The following is a 22,339-nucleotide window of genomic DNA, read 5'->3' as shown; positions in this document are numbered from 1 at the left end:
TTAAAAGACTAGTAGTGAACTCCGTTACATCTACTTTTACTACTTTGACAGAAATGCAATGGACTTCATCTGCATGATCTCAAAACAGAACGATTTCGTGTGGTAATGCTGCTTCAAAATAACACAGCATTAATTTTTTTGATTGCCGCTATCTGTTTTCTCGGGTTTTTTTTCAGATGGACAGTTTTTTGCATGGGGACAGAACAACCACGGGCAGCTCGGGCTGGGAAAAGAATTCCCCTCACAACCGAGTCCTCAGCGTGTCAAGTCACTTGACGGGATCCCATTGGCACAAGTCGCTGCGGGAGGAGCACATAGCTTCGCCCTGTCTCTCTCAGGAGCTGTGTTTGGTTGGGGGAAAAATAGCTCGGGACAGTTGGGACTGAGCGATCAACGAGGTAATTTGAGGGGTTGCCTGGGGCAGGTGAAATGTTGACGGGTAACAAAGAAGGAGTTCCTGTGGAACAACTCTGTTCTGAAATCTAGTCCTTACCCAGTTAGGCCACAGAATAATAGTTCTAGTGACTCTATCTCAGACCTGACAACCATACATTTCCACTGTTTAGCTTTAGGAAGGGCTAGAAGACTCATGAAGAATCACTATGTGTCAGAGTGAGAGAGAGAGAAATAATAAGGACATCCCACCTCCTTCAATAAAAGTTTCTCTTTCCAGAATTATTAAGTTGCGAGAAGCCTGGGTGAGCTCACTGCTACAGAGGCCCCATTGAGTAGCCATCATCCTTCACACAGGGGCTTTTACACTGCTGTACATTTATTTATTTATTTATTCTTTAGATTTTTATTCCGCCCTATCCCCAAGGGGCTCCGGGCAGTGTACAACGTATAGACATAATACAGTCATAAAATAGCTAAAACCTTTAAAAGCAGCGATAGAAACAATAAAAGACTAAATATAATAAGTATAATAAATATAAGTATAAGTGGCGTCCGACAACCCCATTTTCAAAATCCTCTCCCAAGGGGGAGAGACGGCAAGTCCCATTAGGTGACAGAAGGCCCAGGTGTAAGGGGCCAAGAAAAAAGGGGTCCAATGAGGTATAGTGGTTAAGAGTGGCATACTCTGGAGAACTGAATTTGATTCCCCACATGAAACCTGAGTTGGATTCCCCACATGAGTCCTTCACATGAAACCTTGTGAATGATCCTGGGCAAGCCACAGTTCTTTCAAAACTCTCTCAGGCCCCTTCCGCACATGCCGAATAATGTGATTTCAATCCACTTTCACAATTAATTAATTGTGAGGCTTGATAGTTGTAATGGTTAGGTTTTCATGTACTATGGATTGATATTTTTGGCAGTTAGAATGTTGTGTTATTTGATGTTATGCTATTATTATGCTGCAAAATGTAAGATGCTATTATACTGTTACAAATTGTTACGATGCTGTTATGTTGATAGGTGTTAGCTGTTGACCTGAGATGTTGGACCAGTGTTAGGATTTGTTGTGACTGACGTTGCTTTATGCCTATTGTATTTACTGTTGTTATTTACTATGTTGTATACCGCCCTGAGCCCTTCGGGGGAGGGCGGTATATAAATTAAAAGTCAAATCAAAATCAAATCAAATTGCTTGCAAGTGGATTTTGCTATTCTGCACAGTAAAATTTTAATCTGTATTTATTGATGTTTGCTGTACTGAGCCCAGCTGGGAAAGGGCAGGGTATTTATATGAATATATATATATATTAAAAATCCAGCTGCAAAGTGCATTGAAAGTGGCTTGAAAGTGCATTATTCTGCATGTGTGGAAGGGGCCTCAGTGCCCACCTACCTCACAATGTGCCTTTTGTGAGGAGGGGAAGGAAATGTGATTTTAAGCTGCTTTGAAACTCCTTAAAGTAGAGAAAAGTGGGATATTAAAAACTTCTTGCTATATAATGTTATTTCTAGTAGCGCCATCTTGTGAATTCTGCAGTAGTTCATAACTGTATCCTTGAGGCACACATTTTTATATTCTCTCTAATGCAGATCGGGAATCTCCATGCCACGTGAAGCTCTTACGGTCTCAAATGGTCGTCTATATCAGCTGTGGAAATGACCACACGGCTGTCCTCACCAAGGTAAAGGAAAAGGTGGAAGAGTGGGGGAAACTAGAATTTCCTGGAAGCGCTGATGACCTTGTAGCCCCGTGCCACTCATTTAGAACTACTTTCTTTTGCTTTCTGATTATGCCAATAAAGGCTAATGTATGTAGAACTACTTCCTGCCATTTCTGTATGTTTTCCTTCTTCAGAGACTAAGACATGAACATGAAACATCTATGTGTGCGTGGGAGAAGAACTATGAATTGTACCTGCCTTTGAGCTTTCCGCTGTAGCCATTTGCTTGGTTGAAGAGGCAAGCCACATTTTAACCCAACAGTGGCTTCCCTTTTCAGCCAAGGAGCAATGACATCCATTCTGAACTTCTCTTCACATGTTTCATTCTCCTTTGTTCACCAGAGTGGTGGCGTGTTCACCTTTGGGGCAGGTTCCTTTGGGCAGCTTGGCCATGACTCCTTGAACGACGAAGTAAACCCCAGACGGGTTCTGGAGCTGATGGGCAGCGAGGTATCCCAAATTGCTTGTGGTAGGTGAGTGGACTTACTGCACTGCTCTCTACCTACTGTACGAGTAAATCATGTTGGTTTGGGGCAAATGGAGCATTGTAGCTAGAAATCCTAAGAGTCTTCCAGCTGCAGTTGGATAGGTTTGTGCATTCATGAATCATGCTGAACTGTATGTTTTCCATATACAAGGCTGTTCTTCATTTGGCATATTGTTTTTCGTCCACCCTCAGGAACATTTCCTTGTCGTCAAGGGGATAGCTTATGTGGCAACATCTCTGGAGGCTTCAAGTTTAGTTCTCACTAGGATTCAAATGACAGGTCACCGTGCCTGTCTAGTTTAGATTTAGCCATGTAGACAAATGAGTCTAGCAGTCCTCCTCGGGAACTTTCAGCACCATTGGGTCCAAATCAGGTTTGTGGTAATGTGGTTTGTGGTAATGTGGCTGTGACTAGAGGTACTGTGTGTTAAGCAGCTACAGATGAATATCCATCTCCCAATGTCAAGTTCATGTCCAGTGGCCACTTGGTTGATGGGATTATCTTCAGGCTCAAATCAAGTGACTGCTTCTCTTTGATCCAAAAGGATGTCACCTTATTAGGCACTCCATATGGGTCTGCTAATGCTGTTGTAGTAGCTTATTGTGGTGAAATGGGAAAGGGAAATAGTAGCAGCAATTCAATTGTAGAGGCTAGTAGTACATGCTTCATGCAAACATGCAGCCTTATAATGTGCGATAAGCCAGTGATGTGTGTGCCTGCATTCCTTGGGGGGGGGGGATGTAGGCAAAAATTCCCTCCTACACATCTAGGTTGGCTATTGCTGATCCTCCTTTCCTGGGAGTAAGTTTGTTGGGTGGCAATGGGTGTCGCTTCTGAGGAAACTCCTCTGATTGGAAGCGATGCAGCCATTCCAAAGTATGTCATGGTTGCTGTACTGAGCTTACTCCTGAGTAATGCGTGCCTGGTTTTCTTAATTGTAACTGCAGTATTCAGGGAATCTAGGGTGCCTGGCCCCTCCCTCCCGTCCCTTGCAAGTCAGCCTCTCACTTCTCTTCCCTCCCTCCCTTCTCTTTCCTTTGCATGCCACCCCTCCCTCTCCTTCCCTTCCCTTTCCCTCCGCTTTTAGGGTGTGGATGGGTCATATCAAGATGCTGGGCCCTCTGCCTCCCCTCCCTTGCATGCAACTCCCTCATCACTGTCTCCCCTCACTTACTACTCTTCCCTTTGTATGCTACCCCTCCCTCCCTTTCCTTTCCCTCCTTAGGGTGGGTGGGTTATATCAAGATGCTGGGCCTCTGCCTCCTCTCCCTTGCATGCCATAAATTTCTACTCTTCCCTCCCTCACTTTTCTTCCCTTGTATGCTTAACAACTCCTCCTCTCCTCTTCCTTCCTCCTCCTCCGCTTAGGGTGGGTGGGTCTTACTAAGATGGTAGGGCCCTCTGCCTCCCCTCCCTTGTATGCCAAGCAGCCCACTGTCTCCCCTCTCTCACTTCTCTCTTCCTTGCAGGCATGCCTCCCCACTGGCCCCTCCTTTCTCCTCTCCTCCTCCCTCCTCCTCCCTTTGCATGCCACCCAGTGGTGGGATCCACCTAGTAACAGGTTCCCATGGTGGTGGGATTCAAACTGTGTATGTAACACCAATGGGGCTGGGCGGGGTACTTAATGGGCGTGGCAATACACTCCAGGGGCGGGGTACTACTGGGCTGGCTGTGGTATGACGCAGCCACAGCCGGTCCTTGGGTGGAAATTTAATGCACGCAGTAGGCGCAGGCTGTCACGCACGCTTTGGTGCACCTCCTGCAAGGGACTGCTTCAAGTTCTGTGCGCTACTTCTGAGAGAAGGGGCATAACTAAGGCAAAAATCACGTGACATAAAATCACCAATTAGGTAACCCCCTCTCGGCACTCACAAATAATTAGTAACTCACTCTCTGGAACCTGTGAGAAACTGCTGGATCCCATCTCTTGATGCCACCCCTCCCTCTCTGTGGCAGTGGAGGTTAAGAGCTCCCTGTATCTAATCTGAAGGAACCTGGCTTGATTCTCCGGCTCTGTCACTTGAGCTGTGGGAGGCTTTATCTGGGGAATCTAGAGTAGCCTGTACACTCCTACACTCGCTTAGCTGGGTGACCTTGGGCTAGTCACAGCTTCTCGGATTCTCTCTGTCCCACTCCACTCATATATAGGGTGTTTGTTGTGAGGGGGGAAGGGTAAGGAGATTATTAGCCCCTTTGAGTCTCCTACAGGGAGAGAAAGGGGGATATAAATCCAAACTGCCCCTCCTTCTCTTCCTCTTCTCCTCCTTCTCCTCCTCTTCCTCCTCCTCCTCCTCCTCCTCCTCCTCCTCCCCTCTCCCTCGCAGGTGTATGTGTGTGTATGTGTTCTTACTTCCCACTCGAGTTACCGTCTATGTGCTGCTTCCACTGCCTATCTCCTTGGCCATCTGAGTGAAGACATCTCTAAGGGCACGAAGACATCTCTAAGGGGTGATAGTTACATTACAGGCCCCTCCCCTCCCTGTCCTTCACCAGGGAGCGCCAGGAAAAAGGCATTTTTACCTGGGCCAGGTATGAAATTTCAGGTATGTGAACATCTGAAAACACTCTCGCCTGACTGACTATAGTGGCTGGGAATTTTCAGAGGAATTGGCCCAGCAGTTACTGAGGTACCCTGTCATCAACACATACACGGTTAGCTTTTTATATATATAGATGATAAAACCACAAGATGAAAGACATCGAGGATTCCCCCCCCCACCCCCGGCGATGAGTGGTGTAGTATCAAGGGGTGGGGGTGCATGGAGCACCGGGCGCGTGCTCCTGCAGGGGCATGGTGAGAGCGTTCCAGGGACATGGCAGGGATGGACAGGGGTGTGGCAGGGGCAGGGGCGCACCCATGCCCAAGGCTCAGTTCCCCCCTTGCCTGTCCCTGATTTAAAGATTTTTTTTTTGTCAAAACATGACGTGTACAACTTGAATATGAATCATTCTGGAGGTTTTAACTTGGGCGAACCATTGTCAGAATATATATTCAGCAGAATAAACTTGTCAGTATACTCTTCCTGTACCATTTCATACTCGGGGGTGGAATCAAACGTTTGAGAGTGTTATTATCTAAAGAACTAAAATCCAAGAGCGGAAGGGGTCAGCCCCCGTCTTTTCTGATGTACTTTTTAAACATCCAAGGATATTTTTCACAAGGAACCAGTTAAGCATATAGCCAGTATATGCAATATCCCATCTACAACTTGAAATGGAACAAAGAGTTTTCCTCTTGAATCTAGAAACCGATCTTTTGGAAGATCTTCCATAGTATTCACAGTAGAACTTTATTCTGCTACGGTTTCTGCTCAGTTCATTTCCTCTTTTGCTGAAATTGTCTAATCTGTAGATGAAAAACTTTCTGGGAAGCGATGAAAAACTTTATATGAAAACTTTCTGGGAAGCTTTGTTATGTGAGTCTCTTTGAAGCTAACAAACTTGTATTTTCCAAAGGTTTGTTTGTGAGTGGAATAGAGGAGCAGCAGTGGCGTAGGAGGTTAAGAGCTCGTGTATCTGATCTGGAGGAACCGGGTTTGATTCCTCGCTCTGCTGCCTGAGCTGTGGAGGCTTATCTGGGGAATTCAGATTAGCCTGTACACTCCCACACACGCCAGCTGGGTGACCTTGGGCTAGTCACAGCTTCTCGGAGCTCTCTCAGCCCCACCTACCTCACAGGGTGTTTGTTGTGAGGGGGGAAGGGCAAGGAGATTGTAAACCCCTTTGAGTCTCCTGCAGGAGAGAAAGGGGAGATATAAATCCAAACTCCTCCTCCTCCTCCTCCTCCTCCTCCTCCTCCTCCTCTTCTTCTTCTTCTTCTTCTTCTTCTTCTTCTTCTTCTTCTTCTTCTTCTTCTTCTTCTTCTGCAGTTCTGGCCTGAGGCAATCTAAATTCTGCATATAGAACAGCTGAATTTGGAAGTCTGCATAAATTATGCAAATATGCTGGATGATGTATAGCCATGGGGCTGAAAGACACAAGGAACTCAACAGGGCCCTGGAGGCCTAGCTTCCACTCACAGGATATCCTGTTCAGCCATCCCTCTGGCTATTTGAGATTTCTTCAGTTAGAGCCATTGCCCTTTTAATTGTATCTTTATTCCCGGTCAGATTATAAGCACAACAGTTTTAAAAGAGCTGCACAAAATTAGCTAGACCAGAATGTAAAAGCGGTTTAGGAGATCATCCTGTAGCTGCCTGGGCAGGTTCACTGTGAGAATTCTCCTCTGAATGTTCTTTTGGTCAGACTTCAAAGAAACTAATGCAAATAGAAAAATAAACATTGCAAACCTTCCGTGTACTTAGTAACATTTTTGTTATGCTCTTGCAGGCAGCACACACTTGCCTTTGTGCCTTCTTCAGGAATCATCTATGCATTTGGCTGCGGAATCAGAGGCCAGTTAGGAACCGGACATACGTGCAATCTTAAATGTCCTTCCCCAGTAAAGGGTCAGTGGGTCACCTACAACGAGCAATACTTGGGTATAACAGGTAAGCGTAGCGGGCAGAGAACTGGCAGCACTGAGGTGTGTATTTGCTGAGCCACGGCTAATGTATATTGTTTTCTTCACAGATCCATATAAATATTATATTGTTCAACGTATCTTTTCTGGAGGAGACCAAACGTTTGTTCTTTGCTCTGAAAGGGAGGTAATATACAGTTGTTCCTTTCCTAAAAAAGAAGGGGGTGTTTGGGTGTGGCAGCGGAATGTATTCATAAACAGTGGGGTGCTGTGTGGTTTCCGGGCTGTATGGCCGTGTTCTAGCAGCATTCTCTCCTGACGTTTTGCCTGCATCTGTGGCTGGCATCTTCAGAGGATCTGATAGTAGGAATGGAAAGCAAGTGGAGTATATATACTGTGAGGTCAAAAGGTGAGGCCCTCTGAATAGAGTAGCCTGGTATGTGAATCACAAAGAAGTCTGTAGCCTGGGAGTAACAATGAAGATAGCAAGGTCAATAGGTGAATGGATCTGAATAGAAGTATCCTGGTCTTTGTTTCCTTTGATTGATTGACCAGGATACTTCTATTCAGATCCATTCACCTATTGACCTTGCTATCTTCATTCTGGACGTGAAAGCCTTCGACAATACATATTCATAAACAGTTAATTGTGGATTTAACTTCAGCCGGTAGTTCTTGGAGTTATTTCACATGGCAAGAAACTAGCATTAAATTACTTCTGGGTGGGGAAGCTGCCATTACGCCTTACAAAATCAGCACCGAAACTTCCTGCTCTGGGAGAAAGGCAGACGACAATGACAGAACTGTTTTGTTTTGCCACGTGTCAGCATTTCTCTTTCTCTTTCTGAATATCGTGAATCCTTACAGAATTCGGTGCCTGCTGATGACTTCCGAGCCATAAATCAAAGTGACTACACCTGTTCAATTAACGACGAAACGATTGACATGTGGAGGCACAAGCTGTCAGAGAGGAACAACCCCAATTCAGTGAAGTATGTTTGTTGTTTAATTATCCTATGTTTTCAAGAATGGGGGTGACTGAAGGTAATGGGTTGGATCCCATGGGTCTGTTCTGGTAATCACAGCAATTCTCTGCACACAACCCCTTGGCACATTGGCTGAGCATGCAGGGAGAAAGAGCCCTGCTGCTTGCCCCACCCAGGAGCAGCAGTGGCGTAGTGGCTAAGAGCAGTGGCTAAGAGCAGGTGCACTCTGATCTGGAGGAACCGGGTTTGATTCCCAGCTCTGCCGCTTGAGTTGTGGAGGCTTATCTGGGGAATTCAGATTAGCCTGTGCACTCCCCCACACACCAGCTGGGTGACCTTGTCAAAGCTCTACGGAGCTCTCTCAGCCCCACCCACCTCACAGGGTGTTTGTTGTGAGGGGGGAAGGAGGGCAAGGAGATTGTAAGCCCCTTTGAGTCTCCTACAGGAGAGAAAGGGGGGATATAAATCCCAACTCTTTCTTCTTCTTCTTCTCCATGATAGCACTGGGTCAACTGCTCAATAAAAACGTGGAGGAAGTGCCTGTTCATGTACTTCCTCTTCCTGTGACTGGGGGCGCTGCTTTCCCAGCATCACCTGTGTTGGGGGTAGAGTGCATACATGCTGCTAGGAGCTGATTGTGTGGACCCAGGAGGTGGGACCAGTGGCAACCCAAATGGTCAGAGGTCTGGAATCCATGCCCTATGAGGAGAGACTTAGGCCCTTTCTGCACGGGCCAAATACAGCGCCCTGGGGACGGCAAAAACGCCATCCCCAGGGAGCTGTTCGCCAGATGGGAAGGCATAGATGCTTCAGCTAAGCCAGAAAGCCGCCTCTCGCTTCCTCCCTAGCTGCGCAAAGTGCTGGTTACATTTTCCCACCTTCCTCAGCCTCCTTCTGAGTGAGGTTGCTCCTTTGTAAAACGGCGGTGGAAGGCGCCATCCTCTCCCCCCCCCCCTTGCCCAATCGGGATCTACTCTCTCTTCATATCAGTGGGCGCACAGTTCCTCAAGGAAACAGGTCGCCGGAGGCTCCTGGGGACACGCCCCCCTGCCCTGCGACTCCGGACTCATGTACGCCGACCCAACCCCCAGCGTGGCCGTGCGGAAATGGCCTTAGGGAGCTGGGGATGTTTAGTTTGGTGAAGAGAAGGTTAAAAGGTGACATGATAGCCATATTTAGATATTTGAAGGGATGTCATGTTGGTGAGGGAGCAAGCTTGTTTTCTCCTAGTCCAGAGACTAGGCACAGGAGTAATGGGTTCAAGGTGAAGGAAAAGAGATTCCACTTAAACATCAGGAAAAACATCCTGACCGTCAGGGCTGTTCGACAGTGGAATGCAGTATCTCAGTGGAGTCTCCTTCTTTGGAGGTTTATAAACAGAGGCTGTATGGCCATCTGTCAGGAGTGCTTCAATGGTATGTTCCTACATTGCAGGGGGTTGGATTTGATGGCCCTTGTGGTCTCTTTTCCCAGCCTCTAATGCGATTCTTTTGACTTTATTCCTCTTGCTTTGTTCCTCACGCATTGACCTGGGCAACATGCAGAAGGGTTGCATGTTCAAGGCAAGTTCTTTTATCTTCTAAGGGTAAACAAACCATACTCAAAATGGTAATTGGCTCTGTTGCAGGATCTCTTCTAATCATGTAATAATTCGAGTGTCGGCTGAAGAGGACTCTTTTAATTCCTTCAGGGAAATCTTTCGGAAGCTTGAATGAGAGTTTATTTATATTTTATTTATTTATTCGTTCCACTTTTATACCGCCCTCCCCCGAAGGGCTCAGTTTGCCAAGGAATTATACTGGCCATAATTTCTGTATTGCTGCTGTTCTGAACTGCAGGTGTAATATAGGTAGTGACTTGCCGTGTTCTATCCTCAACATCACTTGGAGAATTGTCATTCTCTCATTTGGAGAATTGTCATTCTCTCACTTGGAGAATTGTCATTCTCTCTTGCCGGGTTCTCTAGGGGACATCTAGCAGGGTCCTGAAAGGACTTTGTGGGGGTGGGGTGATCCATGTACCGTGTTTCCCCGAATATAAGACAGTGTCTTATATTAAGACAGTGTTTTATATAAGACAGTGTCTTATATTAATTTTTGCTCCCAAAGGTGCGCTATGTCTTATTTTCAGGGGATGTCTTATTTTTCTGTGTTCTGTTCGTCGGGCATGCTTCCAAACAAAAACTTTGCTATGTCTTACTTTCAGGGGATGCCTTATATTTTGCACTTCAGCAAAACCTCTACTATGTCTTATTTTTAGGGGATGTTTTATATTCGGGGAAACAGGGTACCAAGCTGCTTTGTAGAGTATGCTTAAGGCACTAAACAATCATGTTCTGAAGGATATTTTAAATAATAACATGTTTAAGCTGTTTTGCTCTGCCTGCGTGTGGCTGTTATGCTCCTACTTGACCTCCTTTTTCTTGTTCATAATATTTTTGCCTAAAGGAATATAGGAATGGGAGCAGTTGAACTCTTTAGGAAATAATAAAGTAAAGGGTACATGAAATGAAATGCATTAATGCGGACTTGTAACCAGCCTCTTGGTGTCTCTTTCATATTGCTCCGAGCAGTGAGGTTGGGCAAATCCTGTCCTCAGCTGCCTGCTGGAACGGAAGCTTCCTAGAAAAGAAGTAAGTGACCCGGAATCTTCACGGGGAAAACGCAAATGTGTGTTGATGGAGCAAATGCAAAACAAAGATCAGTCAGTGCCAGTTATAGATCTGTGACTTCTTGGCAAAGGAAGGGGCTCAGAACATTTTGGGGCATTTTACCTGGAACATCTCTGCAAATCACATTGAAATGAATAGGCTAGTTGCAACTAAATGGGGCCAGATGGATAAAGCTGATTTTGGGAAGAGGTGTGTGAATTTCAGACCAACAACCTGGCGGAAGCGAGAGGCATAGCTCTAAGTGGTATATGGGGGATGCGCAGAATGCAATCAGCCACGCCCCTGTGGGGGTGTGGTGAGGGCATGGCGAGGGCGGGGGGCGTTCCAGGGCAGGGGTGCAGGACACACCAGTGCTCTGGGCATTTCCCCTCTTGCTACACCTCTGCCACGAAGTGTCTCTTTTGGAAGGGTTGTGATTATTGTTGCAGGCATAAGGAAAAGCTCATCCTAGGCTGAACTTGCCGGGTTCTCTGTAGATGCACTGCTGTATCACAAGAGCCCCAGAGAATGACAAAGCTTGGAGAAACCTTCCTCGCTCCATTGTCTGTGTTGTTATGGCAATGGTAGTTATGTTATGCCCGGCTATGTTTAGCTCTGTGGCTCCCAAGCACTTTAGCGAGAAACTGGGTTGTGGTTAAATACAGCCTTTTCCTCATGAGAGCTTCTGCTATTGATGCACCTTACCTTGTTATATTCCAATTCCCAGTGGGACAAAGTCTAGCTTGGCATTAGGGACTATGATGTACACAAAGAGCTTATGTGTTACCTGCTCGGGAGGCCCGTGATGCAACCTTTTGGGCAGATTTAAGGCTCTGAGTTAAATGGTTTTGTTAACAGTGCTGCAGGTCCTGTTGACCATTCTAAGTAAGAACCAAACTATGCGATATATATTGTCGAAGGCTTTCACAGCTGGAATCATTGGGATACTGTGTGGTTTCTGGGATATATGGCTGTGTTTTATTTATTTATTCATTTATTCATTAGATTTCATAGACCGCCTCATCCTGGGAGGGCTCTAGGCGGTTCACAACACAAAACTAAAGAGCAGTCAATAAATAACTTAAATTACCTCTAAAAACATTGAAATCAGTATGCAGCATAACCACCCCATATTAGCGGCACCCGGTCTTAAGGCTGGGAGGGACTGGCAGCGCCCCAGATGGAACTAATATAGGGCACTGCCAGAGATGGCACTATGACAGGCCCTCACGAGGGGGCAGCCAATCCCGCGGCCGGCCTCACCAAAAGCCCGGTGGAACAGCTAGGTCTTACAGGCCCTGCAGAACTCACTAAGATCCTGCAGGGCCCCGACTTCCACTTGGCCTGGGTAGAGACCAGCTGCATCATTTTAGTAGCATTTTCTCCTGACGTTTCGTCTGCATCTGTGGCCGGCATCTTCAGAGGATCATATGATATGTATCTTAATTTTTTAACACTTGTTTTTCCCGTATTCTCCACAAAACCCCAGCAGCTGCGAGGAACTGCTTCTTCTTTTTTTTTAAAGCAAAAATGGGCTTGGAACAGCACCAAGAAAGGACTCCTGAAATCTTTGGGCTCACGCTTCCCTTACTGCCCTCATGTCTAGACTCCCTCCAACTATGCCTTGTTATCAACCAGTACTCTAATCCAAAGTTAATCCGTGGAAAAAGGATACTGGTTTGCAATCAAGGACCAAGCCACAGTTTGTCAATTCAGTTTGGAGCTCACAACAAACTGTGGTTTGTTATAAATCTGAGCTGAGTGTGGCGGGAGGAGGAAATGCAAGAGTCCGAGGATGTTCACAGCTCTTCCTCCAGCAGTCCGGGCCCTGCGGGATCTTAGTGAGTTCCGCAGGGCCTGTAAGACTGAGCTGTTCCACCGGGCTTTTGGTGAGGCCGGCCGCGGATTGGCTGCCCCCTTGTGAGGGCCTGTCATAGTGTCATCTTGGATGTGCCTCCATCTTCTCGTCATTCTGCCGCCCATCTCAGCAGACAGTGTTGATCTTGGTAGTCCAGTGGTCTGATCTGGCATAAGGCCATTCCACGTGATTATGTGTCAGATGGCCAGACCCTTTTGTGATTCGATGCAGGGAAAGGGAGGGGTGGGGTCACCTATTCCAAGAAAAAAAATCAGAATTCTAGTGGGGCAGGCAGTAAATCCACTCTAAACATTATTAATTTAAGATGTTTTCATGTTACCTTTGCGTCCAGTTAGGGTCCCCAAAATATTAAACGTGAAAACACCTGAACAATTGAAAAGAACAGTTAAAATTATAAATTCAATTAAAAACACATTAATGGGGAGTCTGCTTGAGGCTGCCTATAAATAAGTTATAGTGTTATGGCAAAATAATCTTATCTTCTGTCAGGAGATCCAATGCCTTTCTGGGGTCTCATTCTCTTTTCTTTCTTCCATGCTCTTTGTTTAGAATAGATGAACATTTTAAAACTAGTCCCAAAATCCCAGGGATTGACCTGAATTCCACCAAAGTGACGTTTGACAAGCTAATGACGTCTCAGCATTCCATCTTACTCGACCAGGTATGAATCTCAACCTTATGTTAAAAAGAAAAAGCTTGCTTTTTTTTTTTTGCAAGGACATTTTTCTTGGTTCAAGCTCATATGCTGGAAAAGGTTAGACCTACAATCTATTTGAATTAATCTACTGACTCACACTTCGTTGATGAACAGGTGTAGTTAAAACTGTGTGGTTTCTACATTCTGATTGTTCTGCACAAGTCCAGACCAGGAAGATACGATGGGCAGCCGAGAATGTTTAGACTGAATGAGGGTGCTTAACTATCATGAATGCTTTTTTAAAAAATAATGTTTTATTGTATCATTTGAATATTACATTTTATATTAATGCTTTTCTTCATTCGTTTTCAAACAATACATTTTCCCCTTTTTTCCCTCTCCCCCCTATATTTTTTCATAGTTTTATCAAACAAACAGCAGTAAGTTCATTCTTTGTAATCTCTTCTCCCATTTCTCCTCATTGACTCCAGCTTCTTTCATCCAGTCCGCATATATGGTCCATATCTTCAAGATTTCGCTCTGTTTATCTTGCCACAGTTTATTCTTTGTTATTATTTCGAAAATGTCCAGTGTCACTTGTTCCCAGATGTATTCCAACCATTTCTGGATTGTCCATTTTTTCTTTTCTTTCCAGCCTAAAGCTATTGTTGCATGTGCTGCTTTGATCATTATGTTATACATATAGCTATATTTTTTAACTATCATGAATGCTGACCCAGGACCTGCTGGAGCCAGGCGGGAAAGTATTGCAGAGGAAAGCCAATAGCTGCAGTTAATTGTAATGCACCGATCTCCTGCCCAAAGCTTCTTTACTTATACGGTGGAACCTCGGTAATCGTCGCCTTCAGTTTTCACCAGTTTTGGTTTTTGACAGTTGCCCCGAGCCGTTTTTTTGCTTCAGTTTTCGCCAGACGCCTCCGTTTTCGACTACGCCGTTTGCGTAAATTTTTGCATAAATTTGCTACGCCATTTGCGTATGCGCAAATGGCGTAGCTTCAGTTTTCGCCGGTTTCGGGTTTTGCCTAGCGTCGTCAGACAGATTACCGGCAAAAACTGAGCTTCCACTGTACTGTCGAAGTCTTTCACGGCCGGACTGAACCAATTGTTGTGGCCTTTCCGGGCTGTGTGGCCGTGGTTCCTAACATTTCGCCTGCAGCTGTGGCTGGCATCTTCAGAGGTGTATCACAGAGAGAATTCTGTTACACCCTGTGTCCAGTGAGAAGGGAACGTTTAATGGGGTATATATTGTCCATGTCCCAGGGCGGGGAACCAATCAGTAAGTGTTTGGGTAGAACTTGCTATGCAAAGGTGTGGTTGACTGCATTGTATTGTGGGTGGGGTTTTCAGTCCATTGACGTGCGTATTCGCATTTGCATTCCCTGCAATAGCAACAGTATTATTGAATGCAAATCCTGTTCATTTTCCATGGACCTATCATGCCCTTGGCCTTCTTTACTTGGTTTTCTGCCCTCCCAGCTCTGATTTCTGCAGGAGAAGCAATAGATAGGCTTTTAAGACAAGGACTTGTCGCCCTCTGCTCCATTAAGCCAAGTCGGAAGCTTTCCTACAGCCTAAAGGACTTTCCTCCAACAGAAGTGACTGTTCCTCCAAATAAAGACTCACTTCAGCTGGAGGAAGTGAGGAAGCTGAGAACGTGAGGAGCCCAGAAGGATGAGAACATGAGTGTTGAATCTTCAGTAGTTTCCCCAAAACTCTTGGAGGTTTTTCAGTGTTGAACTGTGTGCAAGAAACATTTTTAACATGAGTCCCCATCCAAAAGACTTGTTAAAACAATCCTGTGTCTGTCGTGGTGCCCAAACGGTGCTGGAAAGAGCCATTGGGAACCTGTTGGCTCTCGAAAACAAGCTTCTGTCTCCGTCTCACTACCATCTTGTTCTTTTTCAATTCCCAAGGTCTTGAAGAGCTTCGAAAGCTTTTTGATCCCTCAGCTGCCCAGTTCCCCACCAGATGTGGAAGCCATGAGGATCTACCTGATTCTCCCTGAATTCCCACCATTCCAAGACTCCAAATACTACGTAACATTAACCCTTCCCTTGGCAATGGCCATACTGCGCCTGGACAGAAACCCCAGCAAAGTCTTAGGTAGGAGATGTCGCATTTGTGAGTGTATGTTTTATTCTTCATGCTTCGATTTAGAGAGGTTGTTCTGAGTGGGTGCTTCCTAGATACAAGATGGACTACAATTCTCATCAACAGTGGCCATGCTGGCAGGGGCTGATGGGAATTGTAGTCCATGAACATCTGGAGCACCATAGGTTGGCCACCCCTAATTTAGTGCGTTTTTATCCCACCTTTCTCCAAAGCGCTCAGCTCAGTTTGCAGGTTCCATTCTGTAGGCCTTCACCTTACAAAGTACCATGTTTCCCCAAATATAAGACAGTGTCGTATATTAATTTTTGCTCCCAAAGATGCGCTACGTCTTATTTTCAGGAGATGTCTTATTTTTCTGTGTTCTGTTCATCGGGCATGCTTCCAAACAAAAACTTTGCTATGTCTTACTTTCAGGGGATGCCTTATATTTCGCACTTCAGCAAAACCTCTACTATGTCTTATTTTTCGGGGATGTCTTATATTAGGGGAAACAGGGTAGGATGCGTGATTGCCAGGAACAGGGCCTTCTCTGTAGAGGCTCCATTATCATGTAATGCCTTCCCCCTCAACTGTTTTGAGGTTTTGTTTTTTTAATTTTCTGGGCTTTTGGCGGGAGATGAATTTTTCTGCCCCCCACTCTCTGTTAAATCTTATTCCTTTTTGTTATAGCTGGTATTGTTTTAAGTGTTCTGTTGATCATAAGTGGTTGGTTTTATTTGTGTGTTAGGTTGTACTGCAAGCCACTTCAAGAATGCTTGTTGAGAGGTGGCATACAGGTTTCCTAACTTGTGAACAAAACCTTTGCAATCGTAGTGGTTTCTATTCTTTATGTTCTTTGCTGCCTCACACAGTGGGCCAAGTCTTGCACTCACCTTTTGGTCTTATGGGACTACTTGAAACTGAATCGCAAGGCCGAAACTGCAGGTGCAAATCATAGTGTGAAGCTGTTGGCTGTGTGTCCCAGGAAATGTTAACTCTGTCACCCACAGCCTTTTTAGTTTAATTCAAATAATGTACTCAAAACCATAATCATTCTGAAATGGTGTTCATCCTAAGTACGCAGAAAAGGTTCAGCAGGTATGACAAGGACGAATCACTCTACTCTCTTTCCTGCTCAGAAGCGTACAAACTACTCAAAGACCGACTCTTAGATTGGGAATTTGCAGAACTGTATCTAGCAGCTAAAAGAACTTGCTCTCCCACACAATTTTTAATTCCATTTGAGCAGGGTCGCATGGCCCACTACTTATATTTTCTAACTAACCCCTGCTCAAGGAGAGTCTTCACAATTGCTAGATTCAATGTTATGCCATCTGCCTTACTACATGGCAGGTTTAATAACCTGGAAAAAATCTAAAAGGCTGTGTAGGCTGTAATTTAAGGTAGTTGGCTCCACCAGCTATTACATTGTCGGTAACTCAAATTTGCTAAAATTAGATCTAAATATGTCAATCTACACCCTCTCTTCCAATCTGAGTTAACAGATTTGATTAGATTATTTCTCTTGTTGAATAACTCTGATTCTGTTTTTTGTGAAGAGGTTGCAAGCTTTGTTATGGAAATAATTCAGAGCCAGTAATAATATGTATATATCTGAGGTTATCCTTTTTGCCTTTTAAAATTGTTATGGTTGTTGTGTTTTGTTGCTGTTGTTCTATGTATGCCAATAAAGGCTTTGCTTTGCTTTACTTGTTATGACAAGGATGCATGTGCCCCAAATTGGACTATTTCCAGTGTTGCATTTGTAGGCCAAAACTGAACAGCCTCTACAAACAACGAGAATGAACTTGCTTTAATTTACTTGAAAGTAGGCATTCCCCTCTACAAAAACAGCAGTAGTTTGTCTGTATTTAGCTTTGCTTTTTGCAGCTGCTGAAGCAAAAAAAATAAATCATTAAAAAAAATTGGATGTCACAAATTAAGTTGCCTCTTAGCTGCATAAACAATGTTGAGATTTTATTATCTCTTCTCTCCAAAGATTCTGACTACAGTTCTATAAGCCTAAATCTGAAAACCTAAGCGTATTTACGAGCAAGTAAGTCCCAGTTAACTTGGTGGGAATTACTTCTGAGTATACATGGATAGAATTTTCGATGCAAAGCTCAGAGAAAGATTTTGAGTTTGCAGACTTATGCAAACGAATAATTCCCCCTGAATAGGGTGGTATTTGCTTCCATATAAAGAGGACAGCCTGTGAGTAAATGATTTCTCTAAAAGTGAAAAGTGGATCCTATTGAAGATGTTGGGATTGGAGTCACGACAGTTGAGCAGGGAAGCCGTTGTCATCGCCTTTAATTGCCACCTCTTTCCATGGGATCACAAATGCTACAGAAGCTAACAACAGGTTTCCTTTCTTGTCTTTTTAGATAATTGGTGGTCTCAGGTGTGCCCTACGTACTTCTTGAGGCTGGTCGATCTCTATAAAGGCGCTGTGGTTTATCTTTTGCATGGGAAAAAAACATTGCTGATCCCAGTCTTGTACAGTAGCTACATCACAGCTGCTCTACGACTTCTCGAGAAACTCCATAAAGTAAGGGAGCAGAGTATGTACACGTGGGCCTGCACACATGGGCCTCTGTGTGTGTTTGAAAAGTATCTATGGCAGGGGATAGGGTATCCTATCTAGTGGTGAATCTGCCAGAGGGGAATGGGGGGGGGGTCAATTGACCCCGGGCGCCCGCCATTGAATCACATAGGGGGGCCACCGGGCGCCCCTCAGCCTGGCCCCGCAAGGTTGCTTCTTCAGCTGCAGAGCCTCCGCCAGGTGCCCCTTGGTCCCTCTGCTCCTTCAGCCGGCAGAGCTTCAGCCGGCTAAGAAAAGTGGGGCATGGGGGGGGCGACCCGGAGCAGGTGTTGCCCCAGGCACCATTTCCCCCCAGTACGCCTCTGCTCCTATCTCTTCCCTTTCCTGCATGTCAGATTTCATTGGGAGGTCACATGCATAGGACACAGGGCACAAAAATTTGAATAATGTTACCTGTATGCCTCCATTTTGTGGTGGAAGAGAGTCTGTAGTTGAGGGCGTGTGCTGGGCTTTTGACATATAGGTCTCAGTCTAGTGAATGAACACCTGTGCAGGTGTGTTATGAGAAATAGCAGATTGGTGAAATCCTGGTTTCTTGTTACTACACACACCTTCTGCACCATCAATGGAAGATGTGTGCCAGTCAGTAATACTGCTGAGCTCAGGGCCTTAGTTTCCCCATTGCATGCTTGTTAGGGTTCAGATATCAGTCATAAATACGTGTTGAGTCTTAACTGTTTGTTGCTTTTCTCCTAACTGGTACATTCTTCTGTTTTGACTTTCCCTTAAATCAGGTAAATCAGAAAGTTAAGCATGTCGAATATGACAAGTTTTATATCCCAGAGATTTCCAATCTGGTGGATATTCAGGAAGATTACCTGATGTGGTTCCTGCATCAAGCCGGAATGGTAAGCAGCTTCCTGATCAGACTGGGGGTGGGGGCTGGATGGGGGCTGAAATGCAGCAAAGATCAGCCGCAATCAATTGACTGTTGTGGGTTTTCCAGGCTGTGTGGCCATGATCTGGTAGTTTTTGCTCCACATCTAAGGCAGCAGAGATTCCCATGGTAATACATTGTATATTTGGACCACTTGTATCTTTTCAACCTAAGCCTAACCTACCTGTTAGGGGTGTTGTGAGGTTAAAATGGGGGAAAGGAGAACTGTATGCACTGTCCAGAGCTTCTTGGAGAATCAAGGAAGTAGAGGTAACTAGCCTTGGGAGGCGGCTGGCTTATATAGTAGGAGGAAATGTACCGTTGACAGAAGAGGGAAGATGCTGGAGGAACTACCTGGGCCCAAATGACCCCGGGCGCACCAGCGGGGGTCGTGGTGGTGGTGCAAAATCGCCCCCACCCCCCTCCTCCCCTGCGCCAACCCGGGAGTCATTTGACCCCCCCCCCGTCCCCATGGGACACAGCGCCCATCCAAGCCGCCTCCTTTCCTCCCCAGGCCCTCGGGGGCGGTGGTGGCTTAGACAGGCACCGTGGCAGGCTGCCTTCTGGGCCGCTCACTGCCCCCTGACCTCCACCTCCCTGCAGCCGCCGGGGGGGGGCAGCTTGGATGGGTGCCGCAGCAGCAGGCCGGCCCAGGAGCCAGCCTGCCACTGCGGTGCCTGTCTGAGCTGCCCCCAAGCCCCACCCCTGAGTGCGGGGGCCAGGGGGGGCGCCTGGAGGAGGTGTTGTCCCTTGGCACCATTTCCCCCCGATATGCCTCTGCCTGGGCCAAAGGTATGAAATAGTCCAGGGGGCTTGGAAAAGTGCAAGTGTTAGAGAAAATAGGGTCTTAGAAGAAGAATGTCTACATGCAGAAAAAGAAAAGAGGAAACCTTTCAAATTGCCAAGATAGAAAGTACAGATGACTGTAAGAGTTGGGCAAGTAAACCTTTCCTATTGGGCTGTCTCTTGTTGTTTATGTGATTATGGCAACTGAAAGCTCATGTATTTCTTGTTCTTTTTCCTCCCTTTCGCAGAAAGTGCGGCCGTCGATCATGCAGGTAAAGAAAGTCCTGGCTAACTCTTGCCAAAGTAGCTTTCAGCAGAAGCCTGCCTGGCACTGTATACATTGAATTGCTCCTCCTCCTTTACAGGATGCTGTGACCCTCTGCTCTTATCCTTTCATTTTTGATGCTCAAGCCAAGACAAAGATGCTGCAGACGGATGCTGAGCTGCAGATGCAGGTATCTGGCTCTTCCTTTTTCTGCCTCCCTGGTCTTGCCTTGCCTTGCACAGGCCCCTTCTGCACATGCAGAATAATGCACTTCCAATCCACTTTCAAAGCACTTGGAGCTGGATTTTGCTGTGCGGAATAGCAAAACCCACTTGCAAACAATGGTGAAAGTGGATTGAAAGTGCATTATTCTGCATGTGCGGAAGAAGAAGAAGAAGAAGAGTTTGGATTTATATCCCCCCTTTCTCTCCTGCAGGAGACTCAAAGGGGCTGACAATCTCCTTGCCCTTCCCCCCTCACAACAAACATCCTGTGAGATAGGTGGGGCTGAGAGAGCTCCGAGAAGCTGTGACTAGCCCAAGGTCACCCAGCTGGCGTGTGTGGGAGTGTACAGGCTAATCTGAATTCCCCACATAAGCCTCCACAGCTCAAGCGGCAGAGCTGGGAATCAAACCCGGTTCCTCCAGATTAGATACACGAGCTCTTAACCTCCTATGCCACTGACATCACTTGGCAACTTGTTCCACCAGGCTGGAGCCAGGGCCATGAAAACCCTGGCTCTTGTCAAAGCCAGCCGGATTTTATTGGATTTATATCCTGCCCTACCCACGGAGGGCTCAGTGCAGCTCAATAGATATCACCCCTTTCCTCCCCATATTTTTGAATGGGAAGAAAGAATAGAGCAGAGAAGGAAAAACAGACCTTGTTCAGGGTTCCTCTGTCTCTGTATTGTAGGTGGCCATTAGCGGAGCGAATTTGCAGAACGTTTTCATGCTACTTACCCTGGAGCCCCTCCTGGCCCGAAGTCCTTTCCTCGTCCTTCATGTCCGTAGGAGCAAGTTGGTTGGTGATGCCTTGAGGGAGTTGAGCATCCATTCAGATATTGACTTGAAAAAGCCTTTGAAGGTAAGAGCCCATCAGGTTTCGTATTCCCCAAATCATCTTTGCCAGAGCCGTGGCTCTGTCCTGAGAAACAGCGTGCACACAAACTGGGCTTGACCACAAACGTTTCAGAAGGGGGCATTTGTTGGTCAGCTAGATTAGAGTCTGGTAGCACCTTAGAGACCGGCAAGAATTTGGGGCTATAAGCTTTTTATTTGTTTTATTTATTTTTATTTTATTAGACTTTTATACCGCCCCATCCCCAAAGGGCTCTGGGCGGTGTACAACATATAAAATACAATATAAAATAAGTAACCATTTAAAGCAGCGATAAAAATATCAGTTCCTATTCCAATTATATAAAAAGCTCAGCAAATTAAAATAGCGTCCAGCATTCCAATAATAAAAAGTCCCTCCCCCCTCAAAGAGGGAGGCATGGCGAGTCTCATTAGATGACAGGTGGCCCAATTGTCAGGGGCCGAAGGAAAGGGGGCACCATTACCGGCTGGTTCCTCCCAAAGGCCCTTCGGGTGGAACAGCCTCAGCCTTTACAGGCCCCTCTAGTGAACTCCCCCTCAAGGTCCTCGCGAGGGCCTCGGACAGCGTGGAGGAAGATGCTGCTCCCACCAGGCCGGGGCCAGAGCCGTTTTGAGAGTCAAAGTTGCTTTGATCAGATAGTTTCTTAACTTCAGTTTGTTCTAATTGTGTTTTGTTCATGATATTTGAAAGGGGATTTGAACTCTGATTTCCCAGAGTGTAGTCCACCACTCTAACCACTAGGCGCCCCTGGTTTTCTAAGTGGTGGGCCGCACCAGTTCTCCAAATGGAAGTTATTGGTGATTGAGTGTACCATCAAGTCACAGCTAACTTATGATGACCTCGCAGGGTGTACATGGCACGAGGCAAACAGAAACAGTTTGTCAGTGCCTTCCTCTGCATAGCAACCTTGGACTTCCTTGGTGGTCTCCTGTCCAAAAACTGGTTGTGGCTGACCCTGCTTTCCTTCTGATTTTTGATGAAATTGGGCTCGTCTTGGCCATCCAGGTGCAGCAAACCCCAATATAATTGCCCCGATATAAATTCCCTTATTGCAGGACAAAAATTATTCCTGGTCCTCCATCTCCAGCAGTCAAAACAGACATAGCAGAGGGTGCAGGCCTCCATCCACAGTTAAAATCTTACTGTGATTTAGATTTAGGCTTCATAAGAAGGGAAGAGGAGAGTTAATTCTGCAACCCACGCTCTTGTGGGAATTGAGATTGAGATTTCCGTGTTTTTATTAGCCGTTTACCTTCAATAAACGGCAGCTGTGCGACCTCCATCTGTTTTGGCCCTATGCTATCTGTTTTGGCCCTTTCACGCGTGTCTCAGGCTAAGACATTGTTACTACTGAAGACAATAATAGGTTTT

At 45.9% G+C, this 22,339-nt stretch overlaps 1 protein-coding gene across 4 annotated transcripts in view; it reads left to right on the top strand.

Annotated features, from left to right (window-relative positions):
* HERC3 (HECT and RLD domain containing E3 ubiquitin protein ligase 3) overlaps positions 1-22,339 on the top strand; it is a 61,959-nt gene that overhangs the window by 27,694 nt on the left and 11,926 nt on the right. For all 4 annotated transcript variants that reach the window (XR_007245660.1, XM_048510015.1, XM_048510016.1 and 1 more), the window contains 14 exons: positions 177-398; positions 1,990-2,081; positions 2,463-2,593; positions 6,938-7,098; positions 7,181-7,257; positions 7,938-8,062; positions 10,629-10,688; positions 13,135-13,246; positions 15,157-15,346; positions 17,722-17,885; positions 18,674-18,787; positions 19,851-19,874; positions 19,968-20,057; positions 20,783-20,953. Coding sequence is in view for 3 of the 4 variants with exons in the window: in XM_048510015.1 (XP_048365972.1) it covers positions 177-398; positions 1,990-2,081; positions 2,463-2,593; positions 6,938-7,098; positions 7,181-7,257; positions 7,938-8,062; positions 10,629-10,688; positions 13,135-13,246; positions 15,157-15,346; positions 17,722-17,885; positions 18,674-18,787; positions 19,851-19,874; positions 19,968-20,057; positions 20,783-20,953 (1,733 nt within the window). In the remaining variant the exon portion in view is untranslated. The remainder of the gene's footprint in view (positions 1-176; positions 399-1,989; positions 2,082-2,462; positions 2,594-6,937; positions 7,099-7,180; positions 7,258-7,937; positions 8,063-10,628; positions 10,689-13,134; positions 13,247-15,156; positions 15,347-17,721; positions 17,886-18,673; positions 18,788-19,850; positions 19,875-19,967; positions 20,058-20,782; positions 20,954-22,339) is intronic.

Source organism: Sphaerodactylus townsendi, linkage group LG10 (genome assembly GCF_021028975.2).
Source record: "Sphaerodactylus townsendi isolate TG3544 linkage group LG10, MPM_Stown_v2.3, whole genome shotgun sequence".
NCBI lineage: Eukaryota > Metazoa > Chordata > Lepidosauria > Squamata > Sphaerodactylidae > Sphaerodactylus > Sphaerodactylus townsendi.
This window is presented reverse-complemented; position numbering and strand designations above follow the sequence as displayed.